Here is a 20821-nt window from a genome sequence, read left to right on the forward strand (position 1 = left end):
GAGGGTGCTCCCATTGGCTGAGCCCTTAGCTCGGGCGCCTCCCCCGCTCGGGTGACGGACACTTTGGCATGAGGGGACGGGGGCCGAGCATTTCTTTCGCCCCTCAGTCGCTCGACGGGCCGCCGACGCCTTCGCGCTCGCCATGATGATGGAGTCGCTGCGCGTGCAGCGGCTGCAGCCGGGCGTTGGGGGCACGCTGCGCTCGCTGCGGCCTGGCGTGACGGCGGGAGCGTCCCTGGCGGTCGCCTCGGCTCCCCCGCCGCCGCTGCCGCCGCCCCCGCCGCCGCTCGGGCTGTCGCTCACCCTGGGGCCTCCCCCGCCGCCGCCGCCCCCGCTGCCGCCTCTCCCGCCGTCGCTCTTGCCGGGCGTGACAGCCGGATCCAGCCCCCCGGGAGCCGCGGCGACGGGTCCGCCCGCCGTGCTGAGGGAGGCCGTCGAGGCCGTCGTCAGGAGCTTCGCCAAGCACACGCAAGGCTACGGCCGCGGTGAGGATGAAGGGCTGCCTCGGCCACCGTTATCTGCTTTTCGCCTCTGGGCGTGTGCAGAGTGCCTGCCTCACCCATCCCGGCTCGCATAGCGGGACCAGTTGCCGTGTCATAAGCTTAGCCTAGCCTACCTGGCAGAGTTGTTTTGTTGTAAGGATAAAGGCGGCCGGGGAGGAGCCTTACAGAAGGCCCAGGGTTTCTAGGAGGAAAAGTGGGGTGGAACATGTAAGGAACGAGGTCGAATGTATCCCTGAGGGAAAATGGTCCCGTCTTCCCATTAGCCAGCTGTTTAAATAAGAGTGTAAGCATGTGGAGTGGTCCTGTCTCTTCTGATGGGCAGCTTTTTAGAAGCGAGGGCCGAAGCATGTGCAGAATTCAGTCGCCTTCTCTTAACCGCAGCCTCTCTTGCAGTGCTGTTGTCACATCAGTCAGAAAACTTCATTGCACTCATTTTGGTGCCTGCTATCTGACAACATCTGAAGGCAGCCCTTTAGGGAAGTTTTTAATGTATGAGGTTTTATTGTGTTTTTAATATTCTGTTGGGAGCTGCCCAGAGTGGCTGGGGAAACCCAGTCAGGCGAGGTATAAATAATAAACTATCATTATTATCATTAAAAATGATTTTGTTTATAGTCATTCTTTATTATTATTATAGATTAAATTTATATACTGCCCTTCATCCGTAGATCTTGGAGCGGTTCACAGCATAAAAAGTTTAGATAAGCCTATTTAGATATGTAGGAATGTTGATGTGTGTTTTAATCTGTTTTTAGCTTATTGTTTGTTATTTTTTAGCATTTTAAATAGCTGATAATTTGGTGTGTTTTTCTGTAAACTGCTTTGCAGGTTATTGCTTTCTTTTTAAACCAATCAAGCAGTGTATAAATTTTATGAAAGAAAAAATAAGTAAAGCAGAACAAGAGGAAAAGCGAGATAGAAATGTAAGAAATGAAGTCAAAATGCCTCTGAGCAAAAAATTGACTTGACTTTTTACTAGTCAGCTGTTTACATTTAAAAGGTGAGCTGAGTGTCTTTCTTTGGTGACAAGCAACTGACTACTGGAGGAAAAATGTCCTGTGGATTTCAGTAAGGGAGTGTTGTGGTCTGGTGAACTGGGGAGCCCCAGTGGTGTGGATTCTTGAGTTGGGGGATCTTGGAGAGGGAAGACAGTAGTTGGGGGGTGTTGGTACAGGTGTTGTGCACCTGCAGTTCTGGGCAGAGAGGCCCTCTTCTTCCCATCTCCAGCCCTTGATTGCTTGCTAAGATTGCTTGCTTCCCCGCTGAGAATTTTATTTGTTCATTGATTTAAGTACGGAAGTTAGCATTTTTGGCTTCTAACTATTTGAAGTAAAAATAAGCTATTTAGATCCTACACATCTGAAGCAACCATTGTTTCTTCTGTAGCCTGATGTGTTATGTGGCTTATGTTAAGTCCAATCATAGGGTAGATGTCTAGAATGTTTGTTTTCAGCTAATGTTAAATGAAGGGGTCTTTCCCCGCCCTGAGAAAGCTTCCCATCAATAATGTTCCCTCCCATCCTTTTTTTCAGTTTGGCTGTATTTTTTAGCAATGTTTTGTCTCTGTTTTTGGATGAAATGGGGCCCAGGTTCTTCTTGTCTGTTTTGGGAAATGTTTTCTAGCCTGCTACAATTTTTTTGTTCTAGGATAGTACAGAGGGCCCTAATTGTGAACATAATTCAGGGTAGCCTCAAAATGGGCCAACTTCAAGACCTGTTTGGTTGACTTATGAAATGCAGGAAAGAAGCAGTTAAAATGAGTTTTTGCAAACATCTATGTGGAAAAATGTTGTCCTCTGCTCCAAAAGGGGCGACTTCGTGGCCACTTGGGGTGTCAGATGTTGGCCTACAGCAGCAGCAGGCCCAGTAGACGCCGCCTTGCAGGTTCTAAGCAGCAAATGCTTGGCAGGCAATCTGTGACTTAAACACAACACTGCTTTCCTGGCTCTGAAAGGCTTTGAGGCCATGTGGAATCATTTACTCTTTCCTATTTAATATGCAAGTCAGATGTGCTGTCATACACAAGGTAGGGACTAGAGTATGTGATCCAAGGCCATAAACAGTGGATATAAATAACAGCCAGTGGTCTGACTGTAAACGTCTTCACTCTCAGGTAGGAAATGTAAATATGAACTGCTGCTTTTCCTACTTGTTGAGGTCTTTGAAATATAAGTTCTTTCAGTGAAATGCAATGAAAGGGGTTTTTGAACAATCACTCTGGGCAGCCCCAGTCAGCACAGTTGTAGTCCGAAAGTTCTGGAGGGCAAGGGTAATAGAGGGCTAGGTTTTTATGGATGTGCTGAGGTTTCCTGTTTAAGTACTATGTCCAGTTCTGGGCACCACAGTTCAAGAAGGACACTGAGAAACTGGAACGTGTCCAGAGGAGGGCAACCAAAATGGTCAAAGGCCTGGAAACGATGCCTTATGAGGAACGGCTAAGGAAGCTGGGCATGTTTAGCCTGGAGAAGAGGAGGTTAAGGGGTGATATGATAGCCATGTTCAAATATATAAAAGGATGTGACATAGAGGAGGGAGAAAGGTTGTTTTCTGCTGCTCCAGAGAAGAGGACACGGAGCAATGGATCCAAACTACAAGAAAGAAGATTCCACCTAAACATTAGGAAGAACTTCCTGACAGTAAGAGCTGTTCGACAGTGGAATTTGCTGCCAAGGAGTGTGGTGGAGTCTCCTTCTTTGGAGGTCTTTAAGCAGAGGCTTGACAACCATATGTCAGGAGTGCTCTGATGGTGTTTCCTGCTTGGCAGGGGGTTGGACTCGATGGCCCTTGTGGTCTCTTCCAACTCTATGATTCTAAGATTGGCATTGCTTTTGTTGCTGAACTGCAGTCCCCCACCTGTAAGATGTGGCATTTCTGTATTCTCAACAGGGCATCCAACGTACGTTAGGGTATGGCAAGTTCGTAAGATAACCCGAGCCCAAACCATTCAGGGCTTTAAAGGTTGTTAGGAGTTCAATGAACTAGACCTAGAAATACATTGCCATACAGAGCAAATGGTACAGCATTGGTGTTACAGCTTCCAACCAATGATTGCATTATGCACTGGTTGAATTTTCTGTTTTCTCTTCAAATGCATTTCCATGTAGAGTACTGGTGTCCCTAGTACAGTACATGGATAACTCAGTCTGCTCTTTCCAGAAAGCAAGAGCATTTGAAATACTGGAGGAAGTAAATTAGGTGTGTGTGTGTGAAAGAGGTCTCTATTTGTCCTCTCCTCTCCCTCTTCAGAGAGAATGTGAGAACGGATAGCAATCTGATTGGGCTTTATAAATGATATTAAGCCTAAAAGAGCATCTCTTTATGAGAGTAGTTTGGGAAGAAAATAGAGGGAGATGTGCAAATTCATAGTCACACTAGCTTTTTGTATTTATGGAGTGGGTTCTCATTTCAATTAACATAAACCCTGGTTTCTTTTTACTATGCAAATCTGTGTAGGCTTTGTGTTTTGTTTTGTTTTGACTTTCTTTTTTTCCCTTTTTTGCTGCTTAGTAAATTCCAGTCTTATTAAAAAACCAGCTAGTATTAATATGGTACATGGGTGCTGATTGAGAATAGCATTCTGTTAGACCCAAATATATGTGAACCCTGGCACTGAAATGTCTGATACTACTTCTGAACCAGCAGTTAAGGAGATTCGTGTAGCATACTTGCTTTGCTTAGCATATTGCCTCTACCTTTTCCTTTAGCTCACAAGCAATTGTTCTCTCTTCAGTCATTTCCCTATATTCTGAAGGACGACATACACAGTCTTCAGATTACCTGTGTAAACATAAGCATAGTCTTGTATAAATTAGCTTGTAGAAGTTGGGAAGACATCCTAGAGCAGCAGCTCATACTGTTTATATGTGCTCCAAGCCTGAGGTAGAACTGAAGTAACAGCTTTCTCCCGAGGACCAAAGACAAACTGTGTAAAACCAACTGTAAAAACTAGTGTGGACAGTGGCTCCTGTTGTAATCTTTAAGCACACTTCCATTCCAACATAAGTCAGCTTCATTTCCACAGTGCTTTGGACAGCATTGCTTTTCCATAGTCTTGTTGGAGCCAGTAAGCAGCCTCTGGAAAGCTGTTCTTCGTTAAGCTTTTTATCTCCTATGCGGTGTTTGCATACTTTGAGGAAAGGCTCAGCCAATTCTTCATGGAAACCTGGACATCTTAGACATCATTGCTTGCTTTTTCAAATGTTTCTAGCCAAAATAATTATTTTATTTTTCCTTGGGCTTTTCCATCTTCCTTTTAAAATCAGAACCTCTAGGCTGCATTTATTTAAAACACAAGTTAGTAGAGTGATCTAGAAGAAGTGCTACAGCCTACACACAGTTTTTGTCTTCTTTTAAGATGTCACATTAATGGGGTTCTTAAGAATGCTAGTGACCAAGAAAGCATTGACCCTTAGATATTGCAGAATGAATTCCATCTTCATAGTGGATTAATATATTTTGACAGATTGAAAAATATCTCTTCTGTAATTAATCTGTGTTGTGCAGTATTGCCACAAACTCTTTCGCTCTCTCAGTTAATATTCACTTTTAAACAATAAATATAAAACAATAGCACTGCTGTTTCTACATATTATATTAAAATGCAAAACAGGACTTTGTTTCTAAGCTCATGCATTTTTGCAATCTTAAATATGAAACTATTTTGTTGTATCTTTTCTAACCAAAATATTCATACTATTTGTGCTTAGGCTGCTAATGCTGGTTTCCATCTTCTAGGGAAGTACTAATTTTAGTCAAGGAGCGCGGCTGCTTAGCATAATTATCCACTGTCTGGCCTCATGCTTCTTTCACAAACATAACACTTTGCAGTACAAAGGGGACAGTGTGTAATGCGATCTTGTCTGGGCTGAGAATAGAACACCCATGCTCTGGCTACAAAATACCATTTTTGCTGCTTTCAAACATCGCAAACAGACACAAACTGGTTGGTTGCTTTTTTGACACATGATGAATTGATATTGTGTCATGAAGATTCTAGATAAATAATGTGGGGGTTTACTGGGATAAGAGGGCAAGCTAATGGCCAATTATGAGAGAACAAACACTTGCAGACAATTCTTAGAAGCATAGTGAGCAGTATTAGACTATTCACTCTGTTTCGCCATAGCCATTTCCACACTGAGCTAGAATGCTATTTGTTTCATTTGGTGTGTATTCAGCTAAGTCCTACTGGGTAGACCCATTGCAATTAATGAACCTAAGTTAGTCATATCTGTTGACTTCACTTGGTATACTCTGAGTAGGACTAGCACTGAATACCACCCATATACTCTAGAGGTATGCTTTTTCACTTAATTTCACACTGCATGCATGGGAGTGGGGGCATTACAGTGCAATATACATCCTTCTGTCCATGGGTGACTTATGCCATCTGTGGGCACCAGATTATCCAACTGTTGATTTCAAGCATCATAACATAAATCTAGAATGTTTATTTACCACAGAGGTATTTAGTTCAGCTGATGGGCTGCTTTTAACAGTTAAATTGACCCAGCCCTGAAATTTTCTCTCCCAGTTTTTGATGCATGAGTAAAGCTGCCCTTTGAAAATAACAGTTGGGCTTTGGTAAGTGACCTGGGTGTGTGTGCATATTTTATGTGTCACCCAGGGTAGAATCTGCTTTAGGGGAATTATTTCGATTGATTTTTTTTGAGCAAGCAAATAAAAGGCATACTAACGTAAAACTGCTAATATATTTGATTGTGCATTATGGGTTTGGTTGCTCTGTGATAGCTTGACAAACTACTACAGAAGAAGACTTTAGGTCTTCTTTGGAATGAAAGTGCATGTTTGACATTAGTAAAAATAAATTTTGCTTGCCCACATTTGAATTCCAGGCATTCAGTGGTTTCCCATACAGCATACTGCACAGATTGTCTATGGTTTCCCGTGAGTTCCTTTCATTAGTAACTGCTGTGTGTGTGTGTGTGTGTGTGTGTGTGTGTGTGCACATGTGTATAAAGGAAGCCCCAAATCTGAAAAATCTCCATTAATAGTCATTCCTCAGAATCTTGCTGAAACTATTTTAGCAGCCTATGTATCTATTATGACTCTTCTTCCTAGAGCTAATCAAGCTGTTGTTGCTGTTGTTGTTGTTTAGTCGTTTAGTCGTGACCCCATGGACTCTTCGTGACCCCATGGACCAAAGCATGCTAGGTACTTCTGTCTTCCACTGCCTCCCGCAGTTTGGTCAGACTCATGCTGGTAGCTTCAAGAACACTGTCCAACCATCTCATCCTCTGTCGTCCCCTTCTCCTTGTGCCCTCCATCTTTCCCAACATCAGGGTCTTTTCCAGGGAGTCTTCTCTTCTCATGAGGTGGCCAAAGTATTGGAGCCTCAGCTTCAGGATCTGTCCTTCCAGTGAGCACTCAGGGCTGATTTCCTTAAGAATGGAGAGGGGACTCTCAAGAGTCTCCTCCAGCACCATAATTCAAAAGCATCAATTCTTCGGCGATCAACCGTCTTTATGGTCCAGCTTTCACTTCCATACATCACTACTGGGAAAACCATAGCTTTTACTATACAGACCTTTGCTGGCAAGGTGATGTCTCTACCTTTTAAGATGCTGTCTAGGTTTGTCATTGCTTTTCTCCCAAGAAGCAGGCGTCTTTTAATTTCGTGGCTGCTGTCACCATCTGCAGTGATCATGGAGACCAAGAAAGTAAAATCTCTCACTGCCTCCATTTCTTCCCCTTCTATTTGCCAGGAGGTGATGGGACCAGTGGCCATGATCTTCGTTTTTTTGATGTTGAGTTTCAGACCATATTTTGCGCTCTCCTCTTTCACCCTCAATAAAAGGTTCTTTAATTCCTCCTCACTTTCTGCCATCAAGGTTGTGTCATCTGCATATCTGAGATTTTGATATTTCTTCCGGCAATCTTAATTCTGGCTAGGGATTCATCCAGTCTAGCCTTTCGCATGATGAATTCTGCATATAAGTTAAATAAGCAGGGAGGCAATATACAGCCATGTCATACTCCTTTCCCAATTTTGCTAATCAAGCTAATTCACATTAATACGAAAATTCTTTTTCTTTGCTGTAGATTTGCATGGAGAAGAGAGATGGTGGTGGTTCTGAAAAATCTAGATTTGATTCATCCCACTTAATCAATTTCTGTTGCTCCTTGCACTTCCACAAATCATGGTATCCATCTGGATTGCCTAGATAGGGTGGGCTGGAAGACACTGTTTTGCAATTGTTCCAGTCCTTCCTGGAGGGTAGAGCTTCAAAGATGCTATTAGAATTTGACTACTCAACTTCATCAGCATTGGCTAATGAGGTCTGCAGTGTTCTACCTCCATCCTCTGTTTTGCTTAGCATCTAAATGCAGCTACTGCACTTGGAGAAGTTGTCTGGAGATGTGGGATTGAGTGCCATCAATATGCTGATGACAAGCACCAGTTACATTAATTCTGGGGAGGCAATAGAAGTCCTGAATGAGCTTGATGAAAGACTGGATGTGGGTGAACAAACTGAGATTGAATTGAAATAAGGCAAAAGTATAATTATCTGAAAAGCTGATTTGGGGTTAGGCATCTAGCTTCTGTTAGAGCTGATAGCCCTCTGCTTGAAAAAACAGGTTTATGCGTGCTTGTGCTCTTGATCCTAGTATTGCTCCTTGGTACCCAGATGGTAGCTGTGGGCTTAAATGGTTTTGTATAGCTGAGTCCTGTGTACCAGCTGCATCTTTTGCTGAGCAAGGCAGATTTAGCTATTATAAAACATGTCCTAGTAACGTGAATCAACCTTAAATTCAAGAAAAGATAGGTCATAACATTTTATAAAAATATATAAAAATAAGTTGGATCATTGCAATGTGCTCTCCTTGGAGCTGCCCTTTGAAAAGAGTACATAAATTTTAACAGGTGCACAATGTGGCAGAGTTGTGACCAAAACATTTTTTAAGAAAGAGATCTAGAATATGGTTGTTGTACCAGATTCTTTGCCTTACAGTTTATTTCCAAGTGTAGTTCAAAGTGCTGCTCATTTCCTTTAAAGCCCTAAATGATTTAGGACTAGGGCACTTGAAGGTTGGATTCTGTCCACCTACATAGCTCTTCATTGGAGACCCAATTCAGTGTTCTGCCACCAAGTGAAACTTTTCTGTTGACAAGACCTTTATTTTTGTGGCTTTGTAACTCTCTGCCCAAAGAGGTGGGTGGTCCTAATAAAGGTATTTTCCTACTGTGGATTTCTGATATTTTTTCTATGGCCCAGTATGGCTTAATTCTTTTTTGTACATCTTAAAAATACTTGTATGATGTGCTATCCCCAAATCCTTAAATTTGCTGAGAAATACCACATATGAATCTTGAATCAGCTGCTTGCTTTCTCTTGTATGTCTGTTTCAAAATCTAGCACAGAAAAATATTATGAATTGTGCTAGGTGTGTCTTGGCAGGTCAGACTATTTAACCTGCCCACTCTCAAACTATTTTCAGTTGCATCAGAATAGCACACAAGGCATGATGCAGTAGTATCTTTGTTTTTAAATGTCAAGAGGGTGCCTATTTTTAGGGGGAAATGAGTTGCAATTTCATGCTCTAAACTTTTTTCCGCCTCAAAACAAGTCCTTTGAGGCATTTTTAATGTCAACCTGAGTATAGTATTGTATGCCTTAGAATAACTTTTACTCAGTAACTATCACCACAGGCTTTCCTTTCCCCCCTCTAGGTTTGGACATGTCCCAAGGATGCTGAACATCTAAGGCAACATTCTTCAGATTTGGCTGCTGACCCATGGTCATGGTTGAACCTGTCTTTGTATCTCTCTTGAGGGTGGGGGGATGATAAGCAGCAAATGAAGATTGTAGATTATATTCCTCTTGCTGCCTTCTGTGTAAATACTCTATTATGATATATGCCTCTTTCTCTATTTTCAGTCAACGTTGTGGAAGCTCTCCAGGAATTCTGGCAGATGAAGCAATCACGTGGTGCTGATCTGAAAAATGGTGCTCTGGTGGTTTATGAGATGGTCCCATCGAACAGTCCTCCTTATGTCTGTTATGTCACATTGCCTGGGGGGAGCTGTTTTGGCAGTTTTCAGGTTAGAATGTGTTAACTAGATGTTGTGATTACTTTTTGTTGTGGTGGTCTGGAACTCTGATCTGGTGGGGTCGATTAAAAGTTCCTTAGGCTGTGTACAGATGGCTTTAGTGGAACAAAGCCAGAAAATTTCCTTTCATACCACAACCATGGCACTAGCCCTGATCTAGTACAGGCAGCTAGAGAATTGTACAAATATATCCTGGCGATATGAGAGGTGCTCCGTGGTCTGTATGTGTGTATGATTCATCACGGGCACAATCTGGTAGGCGCAACAGTTAACGCAAAATGTGCATGTATCTCTTGCATTGGTGCTAATTATGTTTGGGAGGGCTTGATTGTCCCCAATAAAATGGTTCTGGATTTAATGGTGACTTACTGGGCAAAAATGGTGTCTCTTTTTAAGCTCACCTCACCTAGGAGGTTTTGCTTGATAGATGCCATCAATTCCTTTCATCAAAATGTGTGGCCTGTCTGTAAGGGAGTGTTTTCTCATACAATGGATAGCTCAAAACCAATTTTCCCATGTGCAGGCGTGTGTATGTAGAGGCATGTTTAAGTTTTTTGCCTCTAATTTCTAAACCAGTGTTACCTGTTCATACCAGCAGGCAGTCCTTGATGGGAGCATTGTTGTGGTGTGTGCATGTTTGATTTCTGTTCTGCAAATGTGACTTCAGCATGCAAAAATTGGAAATAGTGTTGTTTCACACACCACAATGATGAAAAATACTGCCAGTGCTCCTTCAGCAACAGCTGCTGGAAATAGGCATGCTGCATCCTTTCCTTTGGGCTCTTGGAAGCAAAATGGCTAGCTTGTTTTCGGGTGAGGTGCAAATGGAGGTAGGGGGTGTGGCTATAGATAGCATCCAGCAAAACAGCTCCATACACATAAAAACCCACACGGTTGGGTAACTTGTAATTTTATATTCCATTTACACTTAGCAGGCAGTTTGGGGAAATCCAAGTTTGGGGGAAAGTGTGGGCTGCCAGTTAGAAGAGCTGGTTGTTATATGAATGGATACTACAAGACTCACAAATTGAGACACAAGCAGCCACAAGCCTGCATTAAACATTTGTGTGGATTATCCCTTAAAGTCCATCCAATTGCTGTAGTAAATCATAAATCTCTTGATTGTCCACAACAAGTGTGTGAAGCATTATGGTGTAAGTGTCATTGTGCCATAAACTTCAATACATCTTCCTTCCTACCTCAATTTCGGTAGGTTACAGACTTAACACTTGGAAGTCCAGGGTGGCTGTTAACTTTTGGCTGAACCCGGGCTCTGTGTAGTGGGCTTAAAACAGGTATCCTAAACAAGCAATCCTGGTTTCTGAACTGCCTACCCACTTGGAGAACAGCAATGGGTGTTTAGAATAGGGTGTTCACAGCTTGGTTTGATCTAATTAATTTTGTTGACAGACCCAGCTGTGGTATTTCCTTCTCCAAATAATATGTGCTGACTTCAGCTGCTTGTGTAATTCTTGTATTGTAGATGACTGGAGTTTCTGGGTTTAAAGAGCCCGTTCCTAATGACTTCAGGATGTTGGAGAGCACCATGTCAGCATGCATAGCTGCAACCTAGTAATTTGGGGTAGAAATACTTACTTCATAGTATGTGAGATCTAACTGATCTTGGCTTTCATGATTCCTGTTCTTAAGCATGCCCTGTTCTTCTGTCTCCGCCCGCCCCCTAGTTTTGTCCTACCAAAGCTGAAGCCAGGAGGAGTGCAGCAAAAATTGCACTGATGAATTCAGTGTTCAATGAGCATCCGTCCCGGAGAATCACAGACGAGTTTATTGAGAAGAGTGTCTCGGAGGCTCTGGCATCTTTCAATGTGAGTGTTTTTCAAAGCCCTGCGACTATAATTGGTGGGGACAGAATTGCTGGGAAGCATCACGACTCCATGGGAAGGGAAATTCTTTGCATCTGGAAACCCTTATTGGCAAGGTTTCTAACAACTCTGGGAATGTCATCAAAATAAACTGTTAAACACCCACCGAGCCCATGCTCTCTTCTGTATTGAATGCAGAGCTTTCCCCGGTTGCATTTTTGTTAATTTGCCCTTGACACTTTCACTACAACCTGTGTGGAAGCTCTCTGGAGTACTAAACTGTTCTAATTCCAGAGCCATGCAAAAGCACACCAGAGTTTTCTGAGCTCTGATCAACATTCTTGTGAAATACTTTATAAAAAAAACGAAAACTGATAACTCTCTTCTTTGGTGGGGGTGGAATGTTTGATCTGGGTTCAAATCCTGACTCTGTCATGGGTTTATGGGACAGCCTTGAGCAAATTGCTCTCACCTCACCCTTTTCTCTATAGTGGGAATAAAGTTTTTCAGTGTTGAGGAAAAATAGAATAAAGATCCTAAAGCGCTATGCAGTTGTGAGATCATAGGTTTCATTACACTAGACATCTGTTTATCTGAAAATCAAGTTCATATATTTTTGTGTTTGATATCTTCTGCATTAATTACCTGCTTCCAGAAGGAGTGGCTTCAACTATCACCCAACCATTGCTTTTCTGCTGTAAATTACCAGCAGAATTGGAACTGCCTTTCTACACATTTGCTTTTTATATGTATACATTCTGCTATATATAGAAGTAGAGTGCCACAGAGTTCTGTCCCAGGCCTAGTGGTGTTTAACATCTTTATAAATAACCTGGGTAGAGGTTATGCTCATTAGATTTGCAGATGACACCAAACTGAGTGGTGCTGAAGGCATCTACACACCTGTAGAGATTGCACTACTCTACTGCTCTATGGGTTGTGGGGGGAGTCCTGACTTTCTGTAGTCTGAGAATAGAAAAACCACGGGGGGGGGGGGACAGGGTGACAATATTTGGATGATGCCCTGTAAAATGTATGGCAATTCCACTCTAAATGCCTAGTGTAACCACTCAATGCTTGATTAATAAGACAGCAAAATGTTTTAAATTTCATTGTATATCTACACTCTAAACTTTTTGTTGTGTACATATTTAGGTGCCAAATAATCTTAGGAACCATAATATGGTGAATAGTGGGGGTTTGGCTAAATTGCTAGCCATACTCTAGCTGAGCCACAGTTCTAGGGACTGGAAGTGTGAATGCCTATTAAACTAGATGAACTCTGGTTTAGTTATTTCTGTGTGTGTGTAACTGGAATGCCTGTTGTGTGGCATGAGGAAGCTTATTTGTGGACCATCAAATTGAGACGTAAGAGTCATTCTTAAATAGCTTGTGTATCTTTCTTCAGCTGTCCTGCAACCATAAGAAAATGGCTATGTTTATATGTTATGCTAAACCATGGGTTAGTGCTATGTGTGTGAGCTGGAATGAGCTTGAGCAAAGCCTTGAGCTTGTGAATTCACCCTTCCCTCTCTTTTTTGGGTATGGACAAGAGACAGAGTTTGCCAGTGTTTCAGTTTCTCTTAATCTCAGTATAGTCAGTTTGTTTATTTATATACCGCTTTCCCGACAAATACATTTTACTCAGAGCAGTCCACCAAGGCTGCCCTGTCTGAGAAAAATGGATGTCTATTAAACATCACACCCTTGCTTGTATCCAGATGCTGTGGAAATGCCTCTTTAGAGGTCTGTCTGCCCTAAGCTCCTTGAATGTTTGTCTTTCTTGCAGGGCAATAGAGAAGAAGCAGATAATCCAAGCACAGGCATTGGTGCTTTCCGCTTCATGTTGGAGTCAAACAAAGGAAAGTCCATGTTAGAGTTCCAGGTACTCTTTTTAATACGATTAATCATGCCTCCGGGGCTGGTCCTACCATTAGGCAAAGTGAGGAGGGAGGGAGCTGCAGCAAGTTGTTGGGGAAGAAGAAGAGTGTGTGCCATGTCAGCCGCCTTGTCCTAGCCTGTTGCCCTCTGGCGCTGTGGAAGACACATTCTCATTACCAGTATTAAAGTAAGATTTTTCTGCCAGCCTGATCAATCTATGTACATGGAATGAGAGGTGGCTCCGCCTTGTACTTTGCCACAGGCAGCAAAATGTGTGGGGCCAGCCCTTCATTCCAGCCTTGTGTGCTGTATGCATAATGGGACCAGTCAGGCTGCATTAAAAAAAAAAAGGCCTATTAAATGCAAAGTAGAAAGGGAACCCAAGTGGTTTAGTAATGCAGTATTTTTTTCCAGTTCAGACACACACTGCTGAGCAGCAGAGGGCTTAATTTGCTACAACTCAGGAAGATGAATATTTTAAAACTTAACACCTCTGCAGTTAGCTTTAAAATAGGTACTTAAGGGATTAAAGCATGTAATCGATTGGGGATTCACTTCACTTAGAATGAAGTGATAGCTTTTGAATTTCCTACCAACTCTAAATCCTCAATCTTGTGACAATTTAAGGAATTTATGCTTTGTATTTATTCTGCTTTTAGGAGGAGAGAAATTCGTCTAGTTCTTGTCACTCCCTCCCCCCCCCCCCCGGACCACTTCAAAATTGCTAAGAGTTGTGATGGAACACTTACCGTATTTTTCGCTCTATAACACACACCCAACCATAACACGCACATAGTTTTTAGAGGAGGAAAACAAGAAAAAAAAATTCTAAACGATACAGTGGATGTATGATTTTTGTGGTTCATGCTGTGGCCACAGACATGTGATCTGACGGTGAGTTTGGGGTAGCCCAATGCAAAAATCCTGAGGATCCATGTGGATCCATGCTTTGTAACCACGTTTTTGCACCACTGCAGCCCCAGGCAACAGTGGGTGCATGATTTTTTTGGTGCAAGCTGTAGCCATGGACATGCTATGTGATCTGATGGTGAATTTGGGGTGACCCAGCGCAAAAATCCTGAGGATCCATGTGGATCCGTGCTTTGTAACCACGTTTTAAGTGGGGAGGGAAGGAAAAGCACTCAAGGGACAAGGAACACGCATGGGGTGGGTGGAGAAGGATGCTGTTAATAATGCAGGAGAGGGGTGAGTATAAGAGGAGAAGGCGCCTCTCCTCTCCCGCTTTGGTCCTTTAAAGCAAGCAGGCTCTGCTTCTCTCCCTCCTCCCCAGCTCGCTGAAAAACTTTGCTGCGATTTAGCCAGCTGAGTGGGGAGAAGAGAGGGACAGAGAGCCTGCTTGCTTTAAAGGAGCCAACCGGACAGGAGCCACTTACACTCGTGTAAGCGGCTCCTCTCCTCTCCCGCTTTGCTCCTTTAAAGCAAGCAGACTCTCTGTCCCTCTCCTCCCCCCCACTCAGCGGCTCTTCTCCCACTTTGCTGTTTCAAAGCGAACCACGGAGGAGGGAAGGAAGGGGAACTATGGATCCTCTGCTCACGATTGCAGCAGATCCCCCGCCATCCGTAGGCATTCGCTCCATAACACACACAGACATTTCCCCTTACTTTCTAGGAGGAAAAAAAGTGAGTGTTATGGTGCAAAAAATACGGTAATTATTTTTCTGCCTGTTGTAGCAGTTGTAATGCACTGTGCTAGATGCTATATGATTTTTCATTTTCATTTTATTGCTTCTTTTATTTCTTATTGATGGTGTTTGAATTTTGTAGAATTCACATTGTAATACAATAAAACATAGTACAGTGGTGCCTCGCAAGACGAAATTAATCCGTTCCGTGAGGCTCTTCGTATAGCGGTTTTTTCGTCTTGCGAAGCAAGCCCATTGACAGTTTAGCGGATTAGCGCTATTAGCGGTTTAGTGGCTTTTAGCGATCAGCTGTTAAGCGGCTTATCAGAAGCAAGCCCATAGGGAAATTCGTTTTGCGAAGCACCTCCAAAACAGAAAACCCTTTCGTCTAGCGGGTTTTCCGTCTTGCGAGGCGTTCGTCTTGCGGGGCACCACTGTATAAGAAATAAAAGAAGCAATAAAATTAATAATTAATATGAATATTTAATGTGATGGATGTGCCGTCCCCCTTCTTCAACCAAAATCCACAGACATGCTGTGGACTACCTGAATCAAGCTCATTAGCCATTTGTGGCCCATGGACCACAGTTTGAGAACCCCACCTCTAGTTTATACTGTAGTGGGACTTGAAAGCTTAGTGTCTGTGAATGGCAGAGGTATCATGCAAGGTGCCTAAGCAATTAAACCTTAAAGTGCACTAATGGAATGTTAACGTTGCTTATTATGTGTCTAGGAAATTTCTGATGATCACACTGTGCTAGCAGCACACTGAATAGACAATAGAGAGACATTCTGTCAAGGGAAAATTGGGCCCCAGAGTTTCACTGCTAATGGGCTGGAAAGGAGCCAGATTTGTTTTTTCTTTTTCTTTTTGAAGGCAGGTGCCTCAGACTGTGACTGCAAATCAGCTTCCCTGGTGCTGATGTCTCCTCTAGTTATGATAACATTGCAGTAGGTTAGCAGAGCAAGGTTTATATTAGTGGCCCCGCTTATACAGAGTGACTCAGTTGGTTATGTATTACTCCTGCTCTTGCTGTATTTATGGACCTGCCTGCCTACGTGAGGGAGGTTTATGGGATAGTTTTTGGCCTGGGCTGCTGCTGGCCTTCATGCAGTGTTGTAGCTCTAGGATTCTTAGTGGTACATGCACACAGAAGACCCAAACCATGAGAATCTCTGCCGGACTTCACAGTCCTTCTGTGTAAGTGTCAGGGTATTTTCCCAAGGCAGCTGGAATGGTTCTTCTAGGCAACAGGCCTGCATTGTCTTGAACTCTATCATGCTGCATTTTTTGCTAGCCTCCTGGGACAGACAAAAGGCCTTTGTAAGAGCTGGGATTTTCACCCATGGCGCTGTGATCCCTCTGCCATATGACACTGTTTTGGAGAAAAACAGCTGGGCAACAGTTAAGCTGGCACTCAATCCCTCTCCCCACCCCAAAAACTTACAACAGATATGTGGAGGCTCTTGGCTTTTCTTTTATTAGGGGCAAATGCACTTGGTAGAATTCTGCCAATAATTTTGGGTGATACCAATTTTTTTAAAAAAGGTTTTTATTTATTTTCCATGGTACAGAAGATACATTCTGAGAAAACAATTGTTACAACAGTAAACAACAAACAACTTGTTCCGATATGATTATTACATAGCATGACAAAAGTCTGTAAAGTTTCTTTTTATTATTCTAAAAGATCATGCCACATTTCCCCATGAGCGTTGGGTGGATTCCTGCCACAGTCTGAAAAATTAATGTATTCAGTAACATTTGCCATATGTTATAAAAGGAATAGGGATTGTGTTTCCTGCTCTGACCTGACATGTTAGTTTCTTGCCCAACGCTATTGGCCATACGCTGGTGTACCAAGAATTGAAGTTAAGCCCAACATCTGGCTAAGTGGTCATAATTAGGGTAATCTTGGGCAGACAGGATAGTAAGCCCAAGTAGTGCTAGTGCATGATATATTTCAGTGGTTTTGTTATATATCAAGCTTACTTCTTTAAATATATTTTAATGATATCGCAAAGCCACCACATATGGAAATACGTATCTTTGACTGTGCACCCCCTCCAACAATTAGGGTTGACTTCCTAAGATATCTGGGATAGCCTCACAGGTGTATAGTGCCACTTATGCAGAAGTTTTAATGAGGATTCCGATTTTTGCATAAACCAATTTCAACGGTATCTTGGACTACAAAGCTGTCCACTTTTCATTTGCTATTTGTGCTTCTATGTCCATCTCCCACAGCGTTTTTGTGTACAAAAGATTGCTACATTTTAGATTTATTAAAGCGTTATAAATTGAGAAAGCTATACCCTTAGAGAATGGAGAGGGTTTTGGGGACACCAATTTTATGTATTTATACCCTACCCATCAAAATCTTTCCCAAGGTAGTTTACACAAAAGTCCTGTATAAAATAATTAAGGCATACAATAAAACACAATCCACAGTCTAAAAGCAGCATAAAGCTGATAAACATGGATTTATAATTCAGAGTTTCAAAGGCCTGGGAAAAGCAAAACATATTTCCCTGTTGACAAAACGACACCATAGCAGGCAGGCACCCTGTCAGCCTCCTCAGAGAGAACATTTCACAAATGGAGCACCACGACTCTGAAAGCCCTTTTCTCTAGTCACCACCCACCACATCTGTAATGATGGAAGCTTAAAGGAGGGCTTCCAAATATGATCTCATGCAGTTAAGTTCTTTTAGAGAGGGCAATCCTTCATTCTGACTCCTCCCTGTGAATGGACTGAAAGGAAAATCCCAACACTTTGGCTAGGGCCTGGAACGGACTGGGAACCTGCATGTATATGTCTCTTCTCACCAGCAAGAGACGTTTCCAGTGCCTGGTCACTGTTAGCAGCCTCACAGCTGTATTTTGAGTTTCCACACCGTTTTCAAAGGCAGCTGCATGTACAATGCTTTTTCAGTGGTCTAATGGACAAGGCTACCAGAACATGGTCAACTGAGGCTTGGCTATCTTGGTCTATAACAGGTAGCAGCTGGTGCACTAGAGCTCCATGCCACAGAAGCAGGCAACCAGCAACTCCAATAACAAGTGTGGTTCTATGAGCACTCCCAAATGGTGGTCCTGCTTTGTTAGACAGAGTGCTGCCTAAGTAGATTTAAGCACCACCTTCATAGATGGATGAGCTATCCACTGCCAACAACACCTCCATTTTGTCTGAATTGACCTTGTTTATTGGCCTTTATCCAGTACATTACAGACTCCATGCACTGGTCAGTGCTTCCAGAGTCTGATGAAAAAGAGAAACAGAGTTTGGTGTCATCCCCATGTTGACGATGCCTCACTCAACATTTTCATGTAGATGTTAAAGAGTGGGTGGGTGGGAGCAAGATGAAGCCTTGTGGGATGCCTTAGAGCTGAGCCATAGTAGGCGGTGGAGGTGTCTTTTTCTCTCTCAGAACATCTAGTTACACTTCCTCTGAGAAGCATTTCACCCATCAGTGGACATCTCTTTAATTTCCTTCTCTTTGCTTCATTAGTGTTGAAACAGTGCTTAAAATTGGGCTGCTTTCCTTTGGCAGGAGCTGATGACCGTCTTCCAGCTGCTGCATTGGAATGGCAGCCTCAAAGCCATGCGAGAGAGACAGTGCTCGCGACAGGTAAGCAGAGCCTGCAGATGGGATTCCACTGACAATCCTGTCTTCTGTGTGGGATTCAAGTGGCTGGCAGTGGATTCTCCCAATGCAGTATGGGAAGGTGAACCTAGGTGTTAACCCATGAATGTCTTTGTAGTAAGGGCTTTTATATGTCACCACTTGCCTTCAGCACAGGCTGGGTAAGCTTCCCTTTTCAACAGAGTTTATTTGAGTATACTCACCTGGGTCTTCATGGGGCTAGTGACTTTGGCTAGATCTACTTTCCAGGCAGGCACACCAGCAAGAGGTGATTGCCTAAGCTTTCTTGTTGCTCCAGCCCTCACTACTGCATCTTAGTCATGTCTATCTGTGCCAATCAATTTCTGTTTTCCCAGTTGTCTTTGAAGTCCCGCTTAAAGTATGCACCATCGTCTCAGTGGCAGATGGGCTGGCCGTAGTGGTTCCTCTGTGGTTGGTCCCTGCTCATTCCATTCCATTCCACTGCCCTGGTGTTTGGGAGACACTAGCTTAATCAGTCAAGTGCTCATCTGCTGATCTCTCTCTCTTTCCCTCCCGCTAGGAAGTGTTGGCTCACTACTCTCACCGTGCTCTCGATGACGATATAAGGAACCAGATGGCAATGGACTGGGTCAATCGGGAGCAAAATATCCCAGGGGCTCTTTCAAGGGAGCTGGCCTCAACAGAGCGGGAATTGGATGAAGCCCGGCTGGCTGGAAAAGAGCTGCGGTTCCACAAGGAGAAGAAAGACATTCTGATGTTGGCAGCTGGCCAGCTGGGGAACATGCACTCTTCCAACTGTTGAGAAACCCCAGAGAGCTGTTCTGTTTCCCCTTCCCTTCCCTACACTCTCACTTCACAACCAACTTCCTAATGGGGTGTGACCTAGAGCTTGTTACAAAATTGAAGGGGGCAAAATGTCCAACCAAATTCTTCTAATTGGCTTTCAAATTTTTCTTACGTTATCAGTCATGCAACATGCTGTTTGGATTTTGGATTTTTAAGTCTAATCTGGTTGTAGATTGTTGAGATTTGGCAAGTAAATAACCTATATCGCCAAGCAGATAGATACACCCACCCCCTTTTTTACTTACACACAAACACCATTTTTCAATATACTTCAGCCAGAGAGAAATATCTCAAAATCTGAAAGTTGAAACTTGGTCAGGTTGAGTTTGTTCATAATTGAGCTTCAGTTCTAACCTGAATCACATCACTTAAAGAGTGTGCACAGATGCCTCTTTTTGAAGAATAGGGGCCCATTTGCACATTTTTAAAACCTCTTTGCTAAAAAAAAAAAAATCTGTATAGATTTTATAATGTACTTGGATATTCTTAGTTATCTTTTTTCTCTTTGGGATAGAGAATTTTTTATTGATTCACTATAGAGCACATTTTTAAATGTAGCCTTTTTAGTGTTAAATATACTAATACTCATTTATTCCTCAATTCTATCCAGGTACTATACAGTATTAAGTGGGAATGTAGCATTGCCAAGAGGATACTAGTTTTGCCATGGATATAAGGCATAAACTGTATGTTAGGGAAATGTATTCCTGCAGTTTATGTAGTTTGATACACTCCTTTTCCCCTTGCCACCTGATAAGCACAGCACTTAAAACACTCCTCTTCACTGTTCTCAAACTACTATTAAGGTTTTTATTTAGTTGGTTAATGGCATCTTGTTCTAGCTGGTGTCTTGATTGCAAGGTTCCACAGAGTTTGAACAGTTCCCTATTGCTGCAAGGGACGGGGTGTAGCTCGTCATTGTGGCTGACTTTGTGCATCACTGTGTAAACTGTTGTTAATGGCTGGCTGTCATGTCACTCCACCCCTAGCACAAGTGGGAGCAACAAACCACAATCTCTGACATAGCGTTACATTCGAACCAGAGATACTGCGTTGCTTTTCTCTCTCATAAGTAAAATACAACCCATCTAGTTGCGCTTCACGAATGAATTGCGTCGCTTAAAGGAGCTTTCCAGGTTCTAGAGATTTGAGTTACTTTGGGACATTCCACACCAAATCTATGTGCTCTCACAACTCAGATTTTCTTCAAAAAAAAAATTATGTGTAGATACCTATGAGATAACCTCAAATTAATATTTTAAGATTTTTTGGTCCAAAATTGGGTGCAGGAGAATTTTTGACAATTTCGATTTTCGCATGATTTAGGCTAATGCACTTTCTGCGTCAGTTTAGAAAAATCTTCCTATTTTGAAAACAAAATAAAAAAATTCCTTCCAGTAGCACCTTAAAGACCAACTAAGT

At 42.7% G+C, this 20821-nt stretch overlaps 2 protein-coding genes across 2 annotated transcripts in view; both read left to right on the top strand.

Moving 5' to 3' along the window:
• The window catches only part of LOC307204982 (ras-related and estrogen-regulated growth inhibitor-like protein), a 226159-nt gene that overhangs the window by 36857 nt on the left and 168481 nt on the right, over positions 1–20821 (top strand). The gene's annotated exons all lie outside the window — the stretch shown is intronic.
• Positions 66–19489, top strand: LIX1L (limb and CNS expressed 1 like). Its single transcript, XM_079957038.1, has 6 exons — positions 66–485; positions 9404–9567; positions 11262–11402; positions 13189–13284; positions 18479–18556; positions 19113–19489. Exons 1-6 carry the CDS (start codon positions 143–145, stop codon positions 19353–19355), a joined length of 1065 nt encoding a protein of 354 aa, XP_079813164.1. The 5' UTR covers positions 66–142; the 3' UTR covers positions 19356–19489.

Source organism: Podarcis cretensis (genome assembly GCF_951804945.1).
Source record: "Podarcis cretensis genome assembly, chromosome: 16".
In the NCBI taxonomy this organism is placed as follows: Eukaryota; Metazoa; Chordata; class Lepidosauria; order Squamata; family Lacertidae; genus Podarcis; species Podarcis cretensis.